The 18,732-nt window shown below is 41.6% G+C and overlaps 1 protein-coding gene across 7 annotated transcripts in view; it reads right to left on the bottom strand.

Moving 5' to 3' along the window:
• The window catches only part of TBL1X (transducin beta like 1 X-linked), a 2,018,721-nt gene that overhangs the window by 237,437 nt on the left and 1,762,552 nt on the right, over positions 1-18,732 (bottom strand). For all 7 annotated transcript variants that reach the window (XM_044072565.1, XM_044072569.1, XM_044072563.1 and 4 more), the window contains one exon: positions 3,135-3,195. In XM_044072565.1, coding sequence (XP_043928500.1) covers positions 3,135-3,195 — 61 coding nt within the window. The remainder of the gene's footprint in view (positions 1-3,134; positions 3,196-18,732) is intronic.

Here is an 18,732-nt window from a genome sequence, read left to right as displayed (position 1 = left end):
AAGGATTTCCATGATGTCTCCAAAGGAGACATCCTTGGGAGGTGACCTAGGGGAACCTTCATCATCCAAGTCTGTATCCTTGGTGAGGGACTCGGAGGAGTCCAAGTGCCTCCTCTTGCAAGTATGGCTGCAAGGCACCTCTCTGGGGGGAACTCGCAAGCCACTTGTTCCTCAAGGGGAACCGTCTGGGGCTCCTCGAGCATGGGCGATCCCTCTGGTAAAATGATGGGAATCGCAGAAAGAGCCGAGGGGGGTCTGGGCAGAGTCTGAGGGGACAGTCACAGGTCTTGATCCAGCGGAGAGAACCTTTTCTACCACGTCAAATGCCGAGGAAGAGCAAACCTCCTGTGGAACCAATAAGGCGGCCGGTCTCCCCAGGTCCAACGAGAGAATTGGAGCCAGGCCCAAAGTAGACAGAGCTCTGAGGGAGGGAACTTGGCCCAACAAAGGTGAAGCCAATGAAAAAAGGTCCACTCCCTCAGATCCGACACCCAAGCTCCTGCTCCGAGAGTGGCTCAGATCCGAGCTGGTCAGATCTGACATGCTCCAGGGAGCTGTTGGCGTCGAGGAAGCAGGTACTGTCAGCACCGACCCCCTGACTAATGACATCTTCAGATCAGAGTACTCCGAACCCAGCTGACGGATCGGAGAAGGAGAAATCAGCTGGAAAAAAGGAAGCGAGCTCTCCCCTCCTGAGGGAGAGGGGGCTGGCAAGACCCCCATCTTGATCTGATTAAGAATGAATTTCCTCATCATCTTATCCATGTCAACTTCAGATAAAGACCAGGTGGACCTCGACGAGGCCACAGATTCCGACCTTGAGGGTCAGGGCACCGAGGCCCTAAAAGTAGAGTGCGTCTCCTCCGGCTCCGGGGAAAACCTCGGAGATCAGAGCCAAAGGGAGTCACGGATCCTAGGAGTCTTATCCGGTGAAGGGAGGTCCAGAGATCTCTTGCATTTTTCAGTCCTTGGTCTTGGCGCTCTCTCCTTCTCCCTGCCCCTTTTCCACGCCACTTCCACAGGCTTTGACATGGGAGGTGGAGTCCCAGCCTGGGAGGGAGGAAAAGCAAGGGCAAGAGAAGAAGGAGAGGCAGCCACAGCAGCCGCTGTGACTGAAGCCGAAAACGAGGCAACCACCTCAAAAGAGGGAAGAAGGCCTTTCAGGGCCAACTTCACCTTCCTGTCTTTAATAGCACGTGCATATAGAGCAGTCTGTGCTAAGGTGGGCCACACCCAAGCACATTACACAAAGAGTGTGGCCATCTGCAGGGGACAACTTATGGCCACACTCAGTGCATCTTTTAAATATGGGCTTATCAGCCATCACAACAGTGGAAAAAAACAACAATAAAGGCAGTAATATTTTTTCACACTGAACACACCACTCACCACACACACAGAACACACAGAGGGGGAGGGAAAGCAGCACATTGACAAACTAATAGAACTAAGCTAAACAACTCTAAAGAACGATAACTCGGTGCACCAAGTGAGGGGAAGAGAAGGGGAACCTACACTATCACTAATCTAACTATAGAAAAGGAGAAAAAAACTTTCTAAAGACTTTAAACCCACTTACTACCCAGAGCTCTGGAGATCACGATGCTTCAGCTAGCCGCGGCAAACGAGATCTGGGGGTTGGAAGGTAGTGGAGGTATATTATGGGTAAGGGGAGGAGCTTGGCGCTCGGAGCAGATGTTAGTAAAGTTGCCAGCTCGGATCCGATATGGATCCAATATCCAATAGGTTGAACACCAAATGAAGTAAACCACTTCAGATTTGTGGTTGACAGACAAGACTAGTGTGTTAAAGTGTCTGAAATCATGAGCTGTCAGACTTCACTAAATGGCTTAATAAACAACAAACAAGCAATACTAAAGGTCCGAGGCTGTGCTCCTGACCATGGTGGCAACATATATAATTAGTAAGGGTACAGGGGATATGGGGAGGTGAAGCACTCCCACCCCAAAAACATTTTTTAAATGGCATTGCACTTCTTTTGGCTTTTTCCCGGTTAGGGGTCACCACAGCGGATCACCTGTCTGCTCATGATTAGCAGTAGAGTTTTACAGTGTCAAGTTGCCAGCCCGGCACCCAACCTTCTATGGAAGGTGCACACATGCATATCTAGGGCCAATTTAGAGTGTCCAATCCACCTACAGCATGTCTTTGGGATGTGTGAGGAAACCGGAACACCCGGAGGAAACCCACGTGACCACAGGGAGGACATGCAGACTTCGCACAGAAGGCACCCCAGCCAGGGATCGAACCGGAGAACCTCTTGCTGTGAGGCGATAATGCTAACCACTGCACCACTGTGGCCGCCCTTAAATGGCATTACACTAAATTTTTAAATTCACTGCAATCCTTTGATAATTAAATGTTTTTGTACTTGTAAGGCTGAAATTATGGGACTATCCATTCCAATAGGGAGTCAAATGGAAGTTCATCCTATAAATTAGTGGAAACAGAATGCAATGCTGGTGATACAGACTCAGCTAATGGATTCATGAGACAGTGCATTAGACAGGACAAGAAGGATGGAGCATGTAATGGCCATCTCACGTTTCCATGTGGGAAGGGATAGTGGAATTACTGTCACAGATGTCTCTCAGCATAATGTAAGGGCTAGCTTCAAACATTTAAACAAAGCAGAATGCATTACAGCAGTAGGCAGCTGAAGATAAAATTATATGAATGAACACACATGAATAGCTGCACTGTACATAATGCACTCTGATAAGAACAGTACTACAGAGCATAAAAATATCCCCGGAAAATGTTAATGTATTGATGCAGCTGGCTCTGCTCTCAACCTTCTGCTAAGATGCAGATCAAAACCTTTCCCTGCTGAATACAAGGAAGCTACAACAGTTACTGGAAACCAAGGAAGATGACTATGGGACAGAGTTTAACAGGTAACAGGAGCTGTGTGTGTGTGTGTGTGTGTGTGTGTGTACACATGCGCAAATGAAATTATACAGGTGATTGATCCAGTACACCACTACAGATAGGTAATATCCTCTCACAATCAAGATAAAGTGACCCAAACAGTAGATTATAAAGCATCTATAGCCTTTCAATAAAAGTAACTAATGACCAATGAAGCAAAGACCAACAACAACATTATTTACCTGAATGGAAAGGAAACTGCTGCCTTGCTTCTCCCGTGTGTGCATCCCAGATAATTGTTGTCTGTGAATAACCAAGGAATATCAACATGAAGGCTAGCAACACAAAATACAGAATTTTAAACTTTACTTTACGGATGAAGATTTAAAAATAGTGTATAACCCCTTTAGACATTAAGTGTGTAGGCATTAAATGTTAGTCATTTCAGAACTGCAAACTACAAATACCATCTCCGCTGCAATAAACTTCTTTCAGATGATCACAAAAACAACACAAAGTGAATAGGTAGGTGATGAGGAAACAAAACTCACTGCCATTAAAAGCATCATCCCGACAAATGTGCTTTTTCCAGCAGGTTTTTTTTTTTTTTTGCAATGTCAGTGCAATTTCCAGAATAACATCAGCATGTAGGGATATGTAATGAAACATGCTGTGGCCAGCACCTCTGTCAGTAGCTCCATTTTCATTGTGTGCATTAAGCTACTTTTACCCAGGACATATTCATCCATGCAAACACCTCCATGTGCCCATTACACTTTCGGTAAATCTCCAGTACAGTGCTGCATTACAGCCAGAATATTCCCACATCATATTAATGTTAGTGACAGCATCAGTATAGTAAAGACTAGGTGATTTATTGGAATTGTAGTTTTAGCTACTACCTTAATATAAATTACAAAAACTACTCTAACAGAGTAAATACTATTCATTGACTGTCTCACTATTTGGCAGGATGATGACAAAAATATATAAAGAAACAATACAATACCAGCAATCTTCAGTTTCCATAAAGTTGTATATAAAGAAAGCTGTCACCCCTAGTAAGAACTTTCTTACTAACAGTACAAGAGAAAATACAGTTTGCAAATACACTGAAGCATCTGTACATAGGCATATATTGTATTAAAAAAGCATAATACATACAACAGCATTCTTAACTGTCTTGTAGTAAGAATTACACACCCACACAGCAACTGTAATTGTTTAACATTAAATTATGTTAGCATCCTGGACTACTTGCTCCATGACCCTCACAATACAATACTTTCAGTGCATCTTAGTTGTACTGTACTGTGGCATGTTCTCACAATATTATAATGAAGTGCAGTAAAAATATCAATACTCAATAATTGGTTTCATAATACAGCGCAAGGGCCTACGTCACCTGAGTCTCTGCGTGGCATATTATGACCAATAAAGTGATGAAATGGAAGACCAACAAGAAGGAAACGTTATCATCAGCCTGGGCATTTGTTTGCTATCTCATCAAAATAAATCACCCGCCTTAGACTATAATACAAAATTTTTGAATGCATGACTAAAGCTAGACACATTATTGTAAAACTTAAATGTATAAAAAGTAATTAGAAAGAAGAAAATTTATTTTATTTAACATTTGTTTACCAGAAAAGTCTGACTGGGACAGAGCCCATTTTCAGCAGGGGCCTGGGGAGAAACTTTCCAGACACGTCTTTGGAATGTGGGAGGAAACCGGAGCACTCGGACGAAACACATGCAAATGCAGGGAGGACATGCAGACTCCACACAGAAGGCACCCCAGCTGAGAATTGAACCAGAAAACCTCTTGTAAGGTGACAATGCTAATCGATGCACAACTGCATCAAAGAAACAATGAAACTCAAAATGTCTCTAAGAAAATTATATATTTTTTTCCTCCACACCCTGCTATCTATAAACATCAACTGCATAACTTCTGTATCCTGGAATAAAAGTAACTATCTGAGATATTGCGATCTGTGAATTACAATATAATTGGTTAATCTGGTTTGATTCTTGGCTGGGGTGTCTTCTTTGTGGAGTCTGCATGTCTTCCTTGCGTTCCCATGGGTTTCCTCTGGGTGCTCTGGTTTCCTCCCACATTCCAAAGACGTGTCTGGAGCATTTCTCCCTAAGCCTCCGGTGAAAATGGGCTCTGTCCCAGTCAGACTTTCCCAGTAAACAAATGTTAAATAAATAAGTAAATAAATAACTAAATAAATAACCACATTTCTGAGCCTGCAGTTTCAACTACTTAACACTTGTCAGACTTCATCATACTCCCAATATTAGTTTAACAATACCAAGCAGCAGACTTTATTCCTCTGGTTACTCCTCACATACAATCACAGTGGTCAAAGTCTGTGATTTCAGTGCTCCTGTTCTCCGGTATGACTGACCTGAGTGTTAGTATCTCAGAAATATCAATGGCATAAGCCTGTCAATGGGTATTTTTTTAGTTCATAGTTCATAGTTTAGTACTAAGCTAACTGCCCTTGCGAGCCATTTTAAGCTTAGCCAATAATCCATTGTGAGACTCAAACCTTGCACCTTGTGTTTGTAAGGCAAACACCTTAGCCTTTAAGCCACCCTCCCAACCCCCCTTTTCTCTCTTATACTTATATTTATCAATCTCTCATTTGTTTTGTTTATGACATACACTGATCTGCCTACTGACTGTTGACTGGTACACCTTTAGACTGGATACTCATTACTCCTCTCCATCTACTTTTCTTCGTTCCTGATTTTATTAATACACATTCAAGACACTTAAAACTCCCTCTTTAACAACCATTTGTGTCTCAGGGCACTAAATATACTAAACAGAATGTGAAAAGGCTAGCTGTAAAGGGAATATGTACAATTCCAAAATATCTGTTGTATATTTTCAGAAAACTATGATTAGAAGAAAGAACATTAGCAGGGTAAGTAACATATGGCCAGGCTGGTGTCGATTTGACTGCCTCAGCAACTTGAAGAGGAGTGGTAATCTTAATTTATCACAAGCTTGCCTAGAAATTATTTGACAGGAAAAAGGATTACTTGCACTGGGACAGACCAGAGGGATCATTATTTGAGCTGGCAGCAGACGGCCCCCAAACCCCATACCACCCCTAGGTTTGAACAACACTCATTCCCTTTGGTTTCTTTGCCAGCAAAGAAAAAAAAAACAAGATAACAAATGGACTACTTCAGGACAAGACGCTAATCAATTTTGTGATGATTTGTGTGTTCATCCTAAGAAACACCAGATCCTTGTAAAAGGACAAATACAGTATCCTACACATAGACTGCGGTGGTGGTGCTGCGGTAGCGTTGTCGCCTCACAGTAAGAAGTTGTCCTGTTCGATTCTCAGCTAGAGCATCTTCTGTGTGGGGACATGCGTGAAAGGGCATACCTTCGTTGAAGGTTGTGCATCAGAGCTGGCAACTCGGCACGTAAAAATCTACTGCCAAGCATTAGCGGACCGGAGTTCCGCTGTGGCGACCCCTAACCCAAAAGACACAACAACAACAGTATCCTACACATAACAGCCTTAAGCTCTGAGATCCTGTGAGGAGGTGTGAAAGTCATCAGAAGGAGTATTTCTCAACAAACAAACTGAAATGCTGATGGTGAAAAAGCAGTTTGACCATGAAGTTCTGGTTCCTCAGAGACAAGCAACACTTCTTTAATGGAATGCTTGACCAATTACTGGTGATAGCTAACATTATGATGGGCAGAAATAGCTGTCTTATGACTCTTAACAGTGGAATAACTGACACCCAATCACAAAGGTGCCCAAAACGGGTCAATTTCACCTTAACTGACAACTGGTGTGGTAAAGGGTATCACTTCATATAAAATTAAGAACTACAGGCACTTAGAGGCACATACCGGCTGAGTGAAGGGCTATGTGGCAGTCTCAATAAATGAAAGTTATTTCCTTACCACAATGACAGATCTGTGCTGTCTCTTTCTATCTGGTTCAACTTGTGGGTTAATGAATCTGACTCAGATCCAAGACCAGCCATTTCCAAAAGACTTCAGCTCCGCCTCCTCTAACAATGAAGTTTAACCTCATATCGAGTTTGTCTTGCAAATCACTTCCACTGCTGAGTCTAATAACCGGATATCAAGGACCCCCAAATGAAACAGGAGAAACAACTTCCACAACTCGGTCATCCAAGGATCATGGCAAACATAATACAGGAGTGGGCAGGAGGATGGGATGGTTAAACCGGATGGAAAGAGACAATACAAACCTACTGTTATGGTAAGTACATAACTTTTGTATCTGATGTCATCTTTACTGTCCAGGTTCATCCTGTAGGACAGAGTCCCCAGCTATATTTTACCCTAGGAGAGCACATTCCGCAACATGGTGGGACCAAAAGAGGCTCTAGACCTGAACTGAATATACAGCTTGTAGTGAGACACAAAGGTATAAGAACTCACACAAGTAGCAGTAGCACAAATGTCATCCATAGCTGGTCTTGGGAGGAAAACTGCAGAGGGGTAGCCATCACTCCAGCAGAATGACCCTTTGGTTTGTAAGGGAAAGCCTTCCCTTTTAAACTGTATACAAATGAAATGCAATCAGAGAGACACTTGGACAGAGTATGCTTAAATACTCGCTTTCCCAACTGGACTTTAGGAAATGAGACAAAGAACTGATTAGACTTTCTGAAAGACTTGGTCCTATCCAAATACAATCTCAATTGCCTATGAATGTCAATGAAGCAAATGCTCTCCTCCATTTGAAAACTTGGGGAAAAACACTGGTAATTAAATAGCCTGATTTAAACTGTTGTTTGTAGTCACCTTAGACAAAAAAGCAAAATCCATTCTGAGAAATACCCTGTCTTTATGAAAGACCAGATATGGAGATATTGAAGATAAAGCTTGCAGTTCTGACACATGCCTGTACAAAGTAACAGCTACCGGGAAGAGTGTCTCCTGAGACAACTTCAGGTAAACCACTGATGACAACTCAAAAGGAGGTCCAGCAAGCACTGCAAGCACAAATGCAGATCTCATGGAGGAACACGGTCCTCGACAGGAGGCCTCAGTAAAATGTCTCCTTGAGAAAAGCCTTTGAAACCTTTAAAGTTGCCACTAGTGTATTATCTCTGCCAATGTGAAAGTTAGAAATAGCCACCTATTACAGTTTAATAGTGGAATAACTAGATCATGAATGAAATAAGCCAGCAAGAAAATCAAGAATGGCTTCCAATGGTACTAAAAAGGGGTCCAGGCCTTTAGAATAAGTGCAAAAGGTGAACTGTCATCATTTTCTAACATGGACTTTGAGAGTACATAACTTCTGAGAAGAGGACAAAATATGGACCAGTCTGAAAGCTTAGGATCCCTCACCATCTGGTGAATTGAAGACACCATGCAATTAACCTGAGCATCTGAGGGATGGGTAGGTACAAGGGCTGCCAGATGAGAAAACAGATCTAGAATGGAATCCAGGACCCAAGAAGGGTACCTCAGAAGAGGCCATAGAAAGGGAACCACACCTGTTGGGGCTGGAATGGAGCAATGAGGATTACAGTTGTTTACAATCGGCAGCCTTCTGAAGGAACTTCATTAGAAATGGAGTTGGAGGATATGTATACAGAAGACCCGGGGGTCAAGCATACAGAAGAGCATCCTTGATCAACTGTCCCTACGGGGGAAGTAAGGCATAATAATTGCTGCAATTGGTGTTGGATGGGAAGCAAACACCCTCGGATTTAGGGACCACTCATAAGGAAGAAGAATGTTCCTGCTCAGACTGTCAGCTAAAATGTTGGAACTCCCCTGGATGTGCGCAGCTACCAGAAAACACGGAGATGAAATCGCCCATTGTAAACTTTCGTGGCCTCCCAACAAAGAGAAATATGATCAGGTTCCTCCCTGTTTGTTGAGGCACCACATGACCATACTGTCCATCTGTGCCAAAATCACACCCTTGGGGAGAAAGTCCTGAAAGGCCTGCAACGTTAGAAGTACCACCCCTCATCTCCAAGACACTGATGTGAAGATTGGCCTTGATTGTCAATGTCGATCAGGTCCCTTGGACTGTCTTCCCTTCAAAATGCACCTCCAATTGGAGAAGTGAGTGCCCGACGTGACTGTATGTTGTGAGGAAGGAGGAACAAAAGGTCTCCCAGCCGACACCAGAAAAGATTGCAACCACCACCTGATCTGATTTTAACAGATCTGTGTCAATATTATGCAAAACTCCATAGCAGGTCAAGTAAGATCACTACATTGCTAGTGTCCACTGCAGTATCTTCATGTGGTACCTCACCTGGGAACTAAGCAGATTGCTGCAGCCATGTAACCTGAGAGTTTGAGAACCACAGAAGCTGGAGATTTCCTGTAAGACAATAAAAAAGTGGCCTGAAAATGTACAACAGATACTCAGAGTTGGGAGTTTTGCAATCAGAGACGCACTGTTCAACTGACAGCCTATGAACTCGAATGTCTGGACTGGTTATTTAACTTCTGATGGTTTATGGTGATTCCCAGGGAAAGGCACAATTTCAGTAAGGGGTCCCTGGCTCTGACTAGTGATAGCCTTGTGCAGGCGGTGTGTAGCCAAATCATCTAGGTACAGGAAGACCTGGAAACCCTGCAGCCTGAGTCTGGCTGCTACAACTGCCATGCACTTCGCGAACACTCCGGGGGTGGTAGTGAGATGAAAGGGTAGTGCTCTGATCGTGTAATGACTGGTTCCTAGCCAGAAGTGCAGAAACCTCCTGAAGAGCCTCAGTATCTTTACATGATGGTAGACATCCTTGAGATCAATCAAGCACACCTAGTTGTCCTTCCTCAAGAGGGGCAGAATGGACTGCACAGTGACCATCTGGAAGTTGGACTGTTTCACAAAACAATTAAATTTGCTCAAATCCAAGACTGGTCTGAGATCCCTGTTTTCCTTTGGGACCAAAAAGAACCTGGAATAGACCCCGTATCCACACTGGTCTGGAGGATCCTCTTGGATGACTTGATTTTCTAACAGCTTTTGGATTTTGATAGTTACTTCCTTTTTATGATGGGGTGGCACATCTGGAAAGTGTTTAGCATTCTCTTTTGAGGGAAACAAAAAAGGAATCATTTAGCCTCTGGATATGACTCTTAGTACCCATGTGTCTGTGGTGATGAAGTGCAGAGCCAAACAACCTCATGAATGGCTCAACAGCCGGCAGCTGGGCAACCCTTCAGGGGCACTGGAAGGGCCCCCCTTGAGAAAATTCCATGTAAGCCCCAATTCTGTGGGCTGCATCTACCATGTGGGCAGCACCCTTTCTGGTGATGCCCCCACCGCAGGTGGAACCTTCCACAGGAATATCCTGAAAAGGCTGCTTTGCTTTTCTAAAGATGAGGCACTTCCTCCCTTCTGATTCCTAAACAATGAGTACCAAAGTCACACAGAACAATTAATCAGTAAAAAACTAAAAGAAAAACTTTGCCAAGCTAAACTTTTCACTGTGTGATACCTTGAAACCTCTTGCATTAGAGGCAAGCAACATGGGATATACGAAAATGACCCCATAAGGGCAAATTCAAAGAATTTAAAAGAAAAAAAAAAGCTATGGACATTCAGAACTGCCATACAGCTGAAACACCTGATGTCCTTATGGGGTCATTTGCATATATCAACTCCAATCACCCTTTTCATGTTTGCTGGCAGGAGTAGAAGCAGCATCCCCGGTGGGCAAAAACCTTTAAGGACCACACTGGCCTTCCTTTCTTTAACTTCTCTAGACCAGAAGCTATCACAAGTCATACACTGGATCTCCAGGTGCACGGACCTAAGACAATAGATGCTCTGATCATGCAATTCTTGGGAAGGAAGCTTGTGACCACACACTTCTTAAATCCTTTATCCATTCCTAATTCATACACAGAAAAGAATGAAGTACACTGTAACTATAAATTACTAGACGATCACAACTACAGCAAAAAACATTCCACACAACAAGGTGGTAAAGCTAACAGTAAGAAAAAACAGTCTTACCTAACCCTAAAAACTACACTACCTAACTACTAGAAATAACTACAAGAACTAAATATTGAACCATCCCATACTATGACAAGAGTAGAGGAAAAAGGGCCAGAATTAAGCTTTAATTCATCGAAAAGAATACAACCTCAAAAGAACTTGAAATCAAGATGCAATCTAGGGAAACAGCAAATGTGATCTGGGGTTAATTTGTCACAACTAGGCTTTATGAGTAGAGGAGATGGAGCTCAGAGGCTGAAGACTTTTTGAAATGACTGGTCTCAGATCAGAGTCCGATCCAATAACCTACAGGCTGAACCTGGACAAAAAAGACAATAACAGATCCTCACATATCTCATCTGGAAGATCCAGTAGGCTCAGAGGTCTACATCACAGCCAAGTCCTGAAAGGCATCTGGTTTGTCAGCTCTAGCTACATGGGATATCTTTGGCCAGGATGGTAAAGCTTTCTGCACTTCCAGAGACCTGCAGTGGTTCACTAGCAAAATCTCGCACCTGCAATGTACAAGTGTTCATGTTTTCACCCGAAATGTTGGAAATCAAACATATGAGCAGGAACATGACCAAACGAGGTATTTAAGGAAAGTCGACAACCAAGGAATGTCAACTTTACCGAAAATACCACACTTCTGGTCATGAGCTACAAATGTTTTGTAGGGGAGCAAGCCCCCCTGCACCTTGAATGTGGGGGGATGTGCCCCCCACACCCCCTGCTACTTATATATACAACCTATGAGATCGCACTACAGTGAGGGAAAGAGTACATTTCCTGATCCCCACTATAGTGCAATCTGCATTCAAAATGTTGAATCAACAACAGCAAATGCTAGTGTGCATTCGCTGTTGTGACTTCAACATTTATTTTTTCGCTCACTTGAAATGTTGAATACATGCTTTCGGGGTTACACATTTGCACATTGCAGGTGCAAGATTTTGATAGTAATCTTCCTGTAGTCACCCCCTTCTCAATCATTAAGGAGTTACTAAAACGTTTTTTTTTCTTGAAGTTTGTGAAAATGCATAGAATCAGTGGGAATGTCAGTAAGGCATATTGGGACATTCCCCTTCATATGAAGAATAGTGCGTCATCTCCACCTACTCCTTGCCCTGCTTCACAAAGAAAAAAAAAAAAAAAAAGAGGACCACCGCATTCTCCTGGCTATGAACAGGCTCATATTCAGTGTCCATTTATGGAAGACCTGGACAAGATTCAGACCCTGAATATACAACTCTAGGACAGAAGTAGAGGAATGGTTCAGATGGCCTTCAAACTCATGGTGCACTGTCAAATGACTACACCCCTCCAGGAAAAGGGGATAAAACTTGTTACCATTTGTTGGTTTTCCTTCCACATGGTGGACTGGTTGTCTGACTGAATTAGATACCCTGGAAAAAGCTTGATCTACAAGGCTTTCGCATACAGGAAGGCTGCTCAGAGCTTGTAATGATTGATGTGGAGGCCACTCTCCAGGCACCCACACCATCCATTACCAGAATCAGTAATGGTTAAACTGCAGGAAAGGAAGCCCCACCAAGAAACAAAGAGATTAGTGAGAACTGTCCACTACTGCAGGGTTCAAGAGATAGACAATTTCTTCTAAACATAACAGAATCCATCTGTTAATGGTGACTCCAACCACAGGTCACCAAAACAACCTGCCTCAAGTGTGGGGGCAGGACCATGAATATTATGGCAGTCATCAGTAACAGAAAAGTAAACTGTATCCAAGCCTGGAATATGCAGCACATCCTCACTCATGCTGCCAAAACCACGACCTTCTGATTGTTCTCTTGGAGCATGTTTTTTTTTCCCATATGATTCATAAGAGTTAAGACTTTTTAGTCTAATGACCCCCTACACCTTGGCAATACCCACCCTCAGGATATACTTCCTTTCTCATGGAGAGAGAAGTCAGTTAGTCCCAGGGTAAATGTTACTGTGCCCATCCAGTCTTCCAGGTTTAGTGTGAAGGAAGATCTTCAATCACATTTTATAACATGCAGAGGAAGTTTATTCCAGTGAAGGGCAAGGCACTGAGTGATGACTCTCTCTCCATCAAATGCTGTTTACATGTTGATAAATGTTTAGGTATTTAATTCTAATGTTAGCTACTCTGTTTAATTTACTGATATAAAGGAGGTCATGGACCACCGATTTCTTATGCTGCAGTAAGCAAGGCACAGATCAGTCCTCAGGAGTCTATAAGACACAGTGTACAGGGACAGGGCATCCAGCCTCTCCTGGTAATTAGTGAACTATCAACCCAAGTACCCAGGTCTGAGACTACCTTTTTCATTTTGTAGGGGACCATTATCAATACTAAATGCAGTGGTTAATTGTTTTCTGAAACAATACTACAGTTTTAGCATTTAAATTAAGCTCATTATCCATACACCAGGTGGAGTCTGCATGTCCTCCCTGTGGTCGCTTGGGTTTTCGCCGGGTGCTCCAGTTTCCTCCCACATCCCAAAGACATGCTGTAGATGGATTGGACACTCTGAATTGGCCCTAGGCGTGAGTACGTGCATGTGTGCGCCTTCCCTGGAAGGTTGGCCGCCGGGCTGGCAACTCTACTGCCAATCATGAGCGGACAGGTGATCTGCTGTGGCGACCCCTAACCGTGAAAACCCAGAAGAAGAAGAATCCATATACCAGGTATTAACTAGAGTAAGCTCTTTCTGAAAGTTATATCTGAAGGGTTCCTGACAATTATGCAGTTTGTAGTCATCTGTATATATGGTTAACCAGATGTCCTTGTTTTCATTTTTGAGATTAAAGTAGTAGATACTGAACAGGAGAGGACCCAATACCCTGAGAAACTCTACTGATTTCTTAGCACTATTTAAGAGGCACCTACCACACAAGCTATGTAGATTCTTTCTGCCAAAGAGCTATCCGGGTTATCCACCTTAACAACATAAGGATATACATTTAAGGCACATATTTTTTTACCATTCTAGCCTGACGTATGTGTATTGAATGTTCTGGCCAGATTGAGATAAGCTGTACGAAGAACATGACCCCTGTCAATAGCTCAACTGACCCTCTCAAAGAAGTTAACAAAACTGAACAGGCACAAGCTCCTTAATGAAGCCTAAATATTGTGGGTCTAGTCTAATGAGGTTCTTAATTGGTCTTTAAATTCCAGAGTCTGTGGCAAGTTCGCACTTGTAGATGGGCATCACCACAGCAGTGTGCACCAAGATTTAAGAACACAGCCTATGGCTAAGCTTAGATAAACAGTTTAAGGAGAGGTCAGGGACAGCTTGTTTGACTCTATTAAGCACCCATGTATGTTGTCATGACCAACAGAAAAATTGTTTACGGTCTTTGCTGACACTTTAAGAACATGTTCCTTAGGGATGATAGGGGGTGTAAAAAATTTGAGGATGAGTGGAGTTTGAATAGGGGATACAGAGGTGAAGTCTGTGATGAACGTATTTGCTCATATATTTGCAAACTCACTGACTTCAGAATGCAGGTCCTTTTAAGGAAAAGTTTAGAGCAATGTTCAAGTCTACTAGCATATGTAAAGAAGCACCCGCAGTTGTCCACTTCAGAAGCTAATCTTAGTTCATTGGTTGATTTACTGATTTTTATAGTAATTTTCAGTTTTCTGGTGATATTTTTTATACTATTCTTATTCTGGGGTGTTCTAGCCTTACAGTACAGTTTAATTATTATTTTTCTCTTGTTCGTAAGTTCATATGTGAATACTAGGCTAACTGCTCTGAATGGCCATTTTAAGGCTAGCCAATAACCCAAGGTCAGAAGTTACAATTTAATCAGCTGACCACCAAGTTGGAGGAGGGGTGTGTGTTTAAATTTCATAATGCATTTAGCTCTAGCTGGTACTACTTGATCCATGTATTTGTCTAAATGGTCATAAAACTCCTATTGTCTAAATGGTCATAAAACGCCTTAGTGAAGATAGCTGCTGTGTTGGGGTCAATGATAGTGATATCACGAGCAACTTTGAAATCTACAAAATTGTAAGGGACCTCCAACTATGCTCAGTGAGGATAACAAGTAGAAAGACATTTTTTCAAGCACTCTCACTATTGTCAAACAGCCACCAAATCTAAAGAATCCTCTTGTCAGAAGCACACTTGTACTAAAACAGAAAATAGTCCAGAATGGCACAAAACCCTGCAATCATCCAAGATACCAAATATGTCAGATGATATGTACAGCTTCCAACATAATTTCACAAAAGAGATGGTTCAAAGTACAGGGTTCATTTACTTGCACTTCCAAAAACATGGTTTATACTCAAAGGTAGGAAAAATCCAGAGACCGATTACAGTTACTCAAAACTAGAATGAATGCCCATAGACACACAGTTACAAATAAAATGACTGACAAGCCAGTTATCAGCACACTTTTCCTAGTCTAAACATTCTGTACCTCACAGGACAGTTATGGTTTTTAAAGGACATTTCTGTACACCTTTAGAAAAAAAGAACAATGGAGATTAATTCAAATATTTAATCTGACAGTCAGTGGTGTGAACTTGCATACTGCTTTTATCAGACACTATAAAACTTAATGTTTCTTTTTGAGCAACTAACAGTGGACATAAGGTATACTAAACTGCATTTTTTTTTGCAATGCAACATATGTTGAATTGACTCTGAATTCAAACTATTTCAGAATATTAACATTTAAGATTACTGGAGTATGTGTTTTATTCACAATGAGAGAAGTTACCTTCACATAAGGCAACATTCTGGTCAGTACAGTAGTAACCATAAACCTAAAAGACCTAAAAATAAGACCTTAAAGTTCAGACATTTTAACAGTTTATCAAAACTCTGTCCAATTCTGCTGTTCTTCAGAACCTTAGGCTGACAACACCATCCCCCCCTTTTCTCTCTCAGTTAGCTAAACCAGTCTGTGTAGTGTATTAACTCCACACAACATCCATACATTCTAACCCTGTATCTTATTCTCCTGGTAGCTCCTACCTTTCTCATCATCGTGAACTGGACATTATTGTTAATTTATATTTTATCTTAACCAAAACATCTACCTCACAGAGACTGCTTGCTTAGACAAACAACTTGAAAATTATAACTTCTTGTTCTCCTTCTCTGGATTTAACTAATCAGCCTACACACCTCATTTTTAGACTTAGCTGTCTAATAAAATGTGTAATGTTCTCTGCTAAATGAATGCTATACTGTAACATGCCAGAATTTGATTTTTATAATTTGGCATGTCTTTGTCTTCTACAGTTCCAATCTCTCTCTCTCTCACACAGTTTATCTCTGTGGTGTAATCTGAGCTGCATTTCTTTCCATACTAGCATTTTTCAAGGTTTCCTTTTTTTTTTTTTTTAAGCCAACTGGAAATAAATTACGCAATTCTCTTTCTAGGCACAAATGGACATTTAAACACTGCAGCAACTTAACTCCTGATGAAGGGCTCATGCCCACTCAAAAGCTCGAGTAACTGCAAAACCTGTGACAGTCCAATAAAAGGTATTACATCATGTCTTTGTATTATGGGTACTGTGTCCCTCCCTAGATTGCATCTAGATGTACCACTGATGAAAGCTTTATGCTGAAACTGGTCTGGTTCTAATCGTTATGCTTCATACTTCCAAGGTGCTGGCTTTTTTTCATGTAACTTTAGATATGTTGGCATATAACTGGATAACATTCACCATAGTCCTTAAATATGGGAACATTAGTTAGAGGGGATACGGTGGTTCTGAGAGTAATGTCAACGTTATGGGCCAACTTAACTGGAGAAAGACAGATTATGGGAGTGGAACACGTACAGGCAATATTTGTGAAGATTAGATTAATAATATTTTGGCATTTAGTGGGTTTGCTAACAATATGATCCAGGAAATTCCTATTGACTAAATTCAAAAATCTCTGGGAATGCCCTATGTTAGAAATGCACATGCTCCAGACTATGGTGAGGTAACTGAAGCCACCTAAAATTGTTTACAGAAATTTCTTCTCACACTTCCAGGAAGCTATTAACGTCTAGAGAAAAGGAGTGGGTTCTGCAGAACACACTAAGTTGGAAGCTCATCTTCTCCTTGGTAAACTAAAATGATACAATCATTTTGTGGGTGTCTGGGTATCAGCCTAGGTAAGTTGTGGTCCATGACAAATATGAAGACCTCACTGCCTGAAGGCAAAGAAGGCACAAAACCCAGGTATGAAGGGAGTGAGTTTTTTTTTTTAACAAGAAACATCTTTATTAAAGTATCATGTATGACATGATAAATCTTACATTTATATAAATGAAAATTGAGCATACCGACACAATTTCAGTTGCAAACATTATATATTACAAACCTTCCTGACATAACCGCAGCTGCAAACGTTATACATCACTTATAATGTATCCAAGCATTGTCAGTCAAACATTACATAGCTCATTCAAATCTTGCCTTCTTTTAAACCTTGTTCCTCCTCTGCATATATTGCTCCAACAATTCCCATTGTTTCCTATGTAATTTGCTCATACCCTTTTCTAAAGATCCCAATTCCAGTTGTTTCATCTCTATTACTATCATTGCTAGTTCTAGTAAAGTTGGTTTAGACCTTGGTTTCCATTTTCTAGTACTTGATTTTTTGGCAGCCACCACAATTAGACTCGGTAAGACCTTACTATGTCTAGGCAATTCTGACTTGGTATAATAGCTCAGAAAAAAATTTCCTTAGTTACACCAATTTGCTCACCCAACATCTCCAACAGAGCAGTCCACAGGGAATCTTTAAAGTCTGCCAACTCATTACACTCCCAGAAAAATACGTTACCTCTTTCTTTCCCATCACACCTCCAACATTTGCTGTCTACATGACGAAAAATTAAAAATAACTACATAAACACTTACAAGCAAAGATCCTAAATCTTCTAGACTTTGTTGCAAATTTCAGGGACATACATATATCCCTCATTGTTTCTATGTGAAATGCCTATCCGATCTCTCTTCCAAATCCTTTCTAACCTCATCTGATAGATTCTTATAGCTATCATGCAATATTTTATATGCTCTACTAATTATTCTTTTCTTAATGGCAACTTTTGTTCTAGTCTACTAAAAACTCTACCAGTGCTGGTCTTTCATTTAGGACACCCCATTTCTTTCTCTTTGCCTATAATCTATTAATACTTTATAGGGAAGAAATCTCTAACTTGCAGTCCAGCTAAGTTCCTGGTGTCTTCCCATTCTATTATTTTTTCCTCTCTAGTTATTTGCGCCCAATACCTTGGCTCCTTAACCAGTTTTCTCCAATAAATTCCAACCCCTCTGCCTATTTTCTGTATCCATAAAGTACAGTTTTGTACCTACCATAAATGTAGATGTTCGAGTGCTAATACAGCTGCAGTAATTACAGATGGGTTCTCTGCCATCAGGCGGGTCCTCGGTCGGCCTAATTCCAAAGTCTAGGTCCGGCGTCGGTTGTTGTCGCATTCTTTCCTGACGTCAGTGCGACAGGGGTATATAAGACACAGCCGACGCCATTTTCTTCAGTCTTTCTTGCCCCAGATGTCAGGTGCCCCCAGAAGGAAGACAATCCATAAATTATATCTATATATATATATATAATCATGCAATGCAATATAATCAAAAATCAGTAGTTGCAAGCAAATACACCATAGAAGGATAACCCAATCAGGTTGTATGAGGAGGTGCTAGCCACTCAGCCTTTACCAAGAGGGGAAGGAGGGTGGGAAACCTGTACTGCAGCTGTATTAGCACTCGAACATCTACATTTATGGTAGGTACAAAACTGTACTATGTTCATCGTGCATACAGCTGCAGTAATTACAGATGGGTAGAATCCCAAAGCTA

The sequence above is a fragment of the Protopterus annectens genome, chromosome 5.part0 (genome assembly GCF_019279795.1).
Source record: "Protopterus annectens isolate FY-2018-M chromosome 5.part0, PAN1.0, whole genome shotgun sequence".
NCBI lineage: Eukaryota > Metazoa > Chordata > Ceratodontiformes > Protopteridae > Protopterus > Protopterus annectens.
The sequence above is the reverse complement of the archived record's forward strand: the minus strand, read 5'-3'. Positions and strand labels throughout refer to the sequence as shown.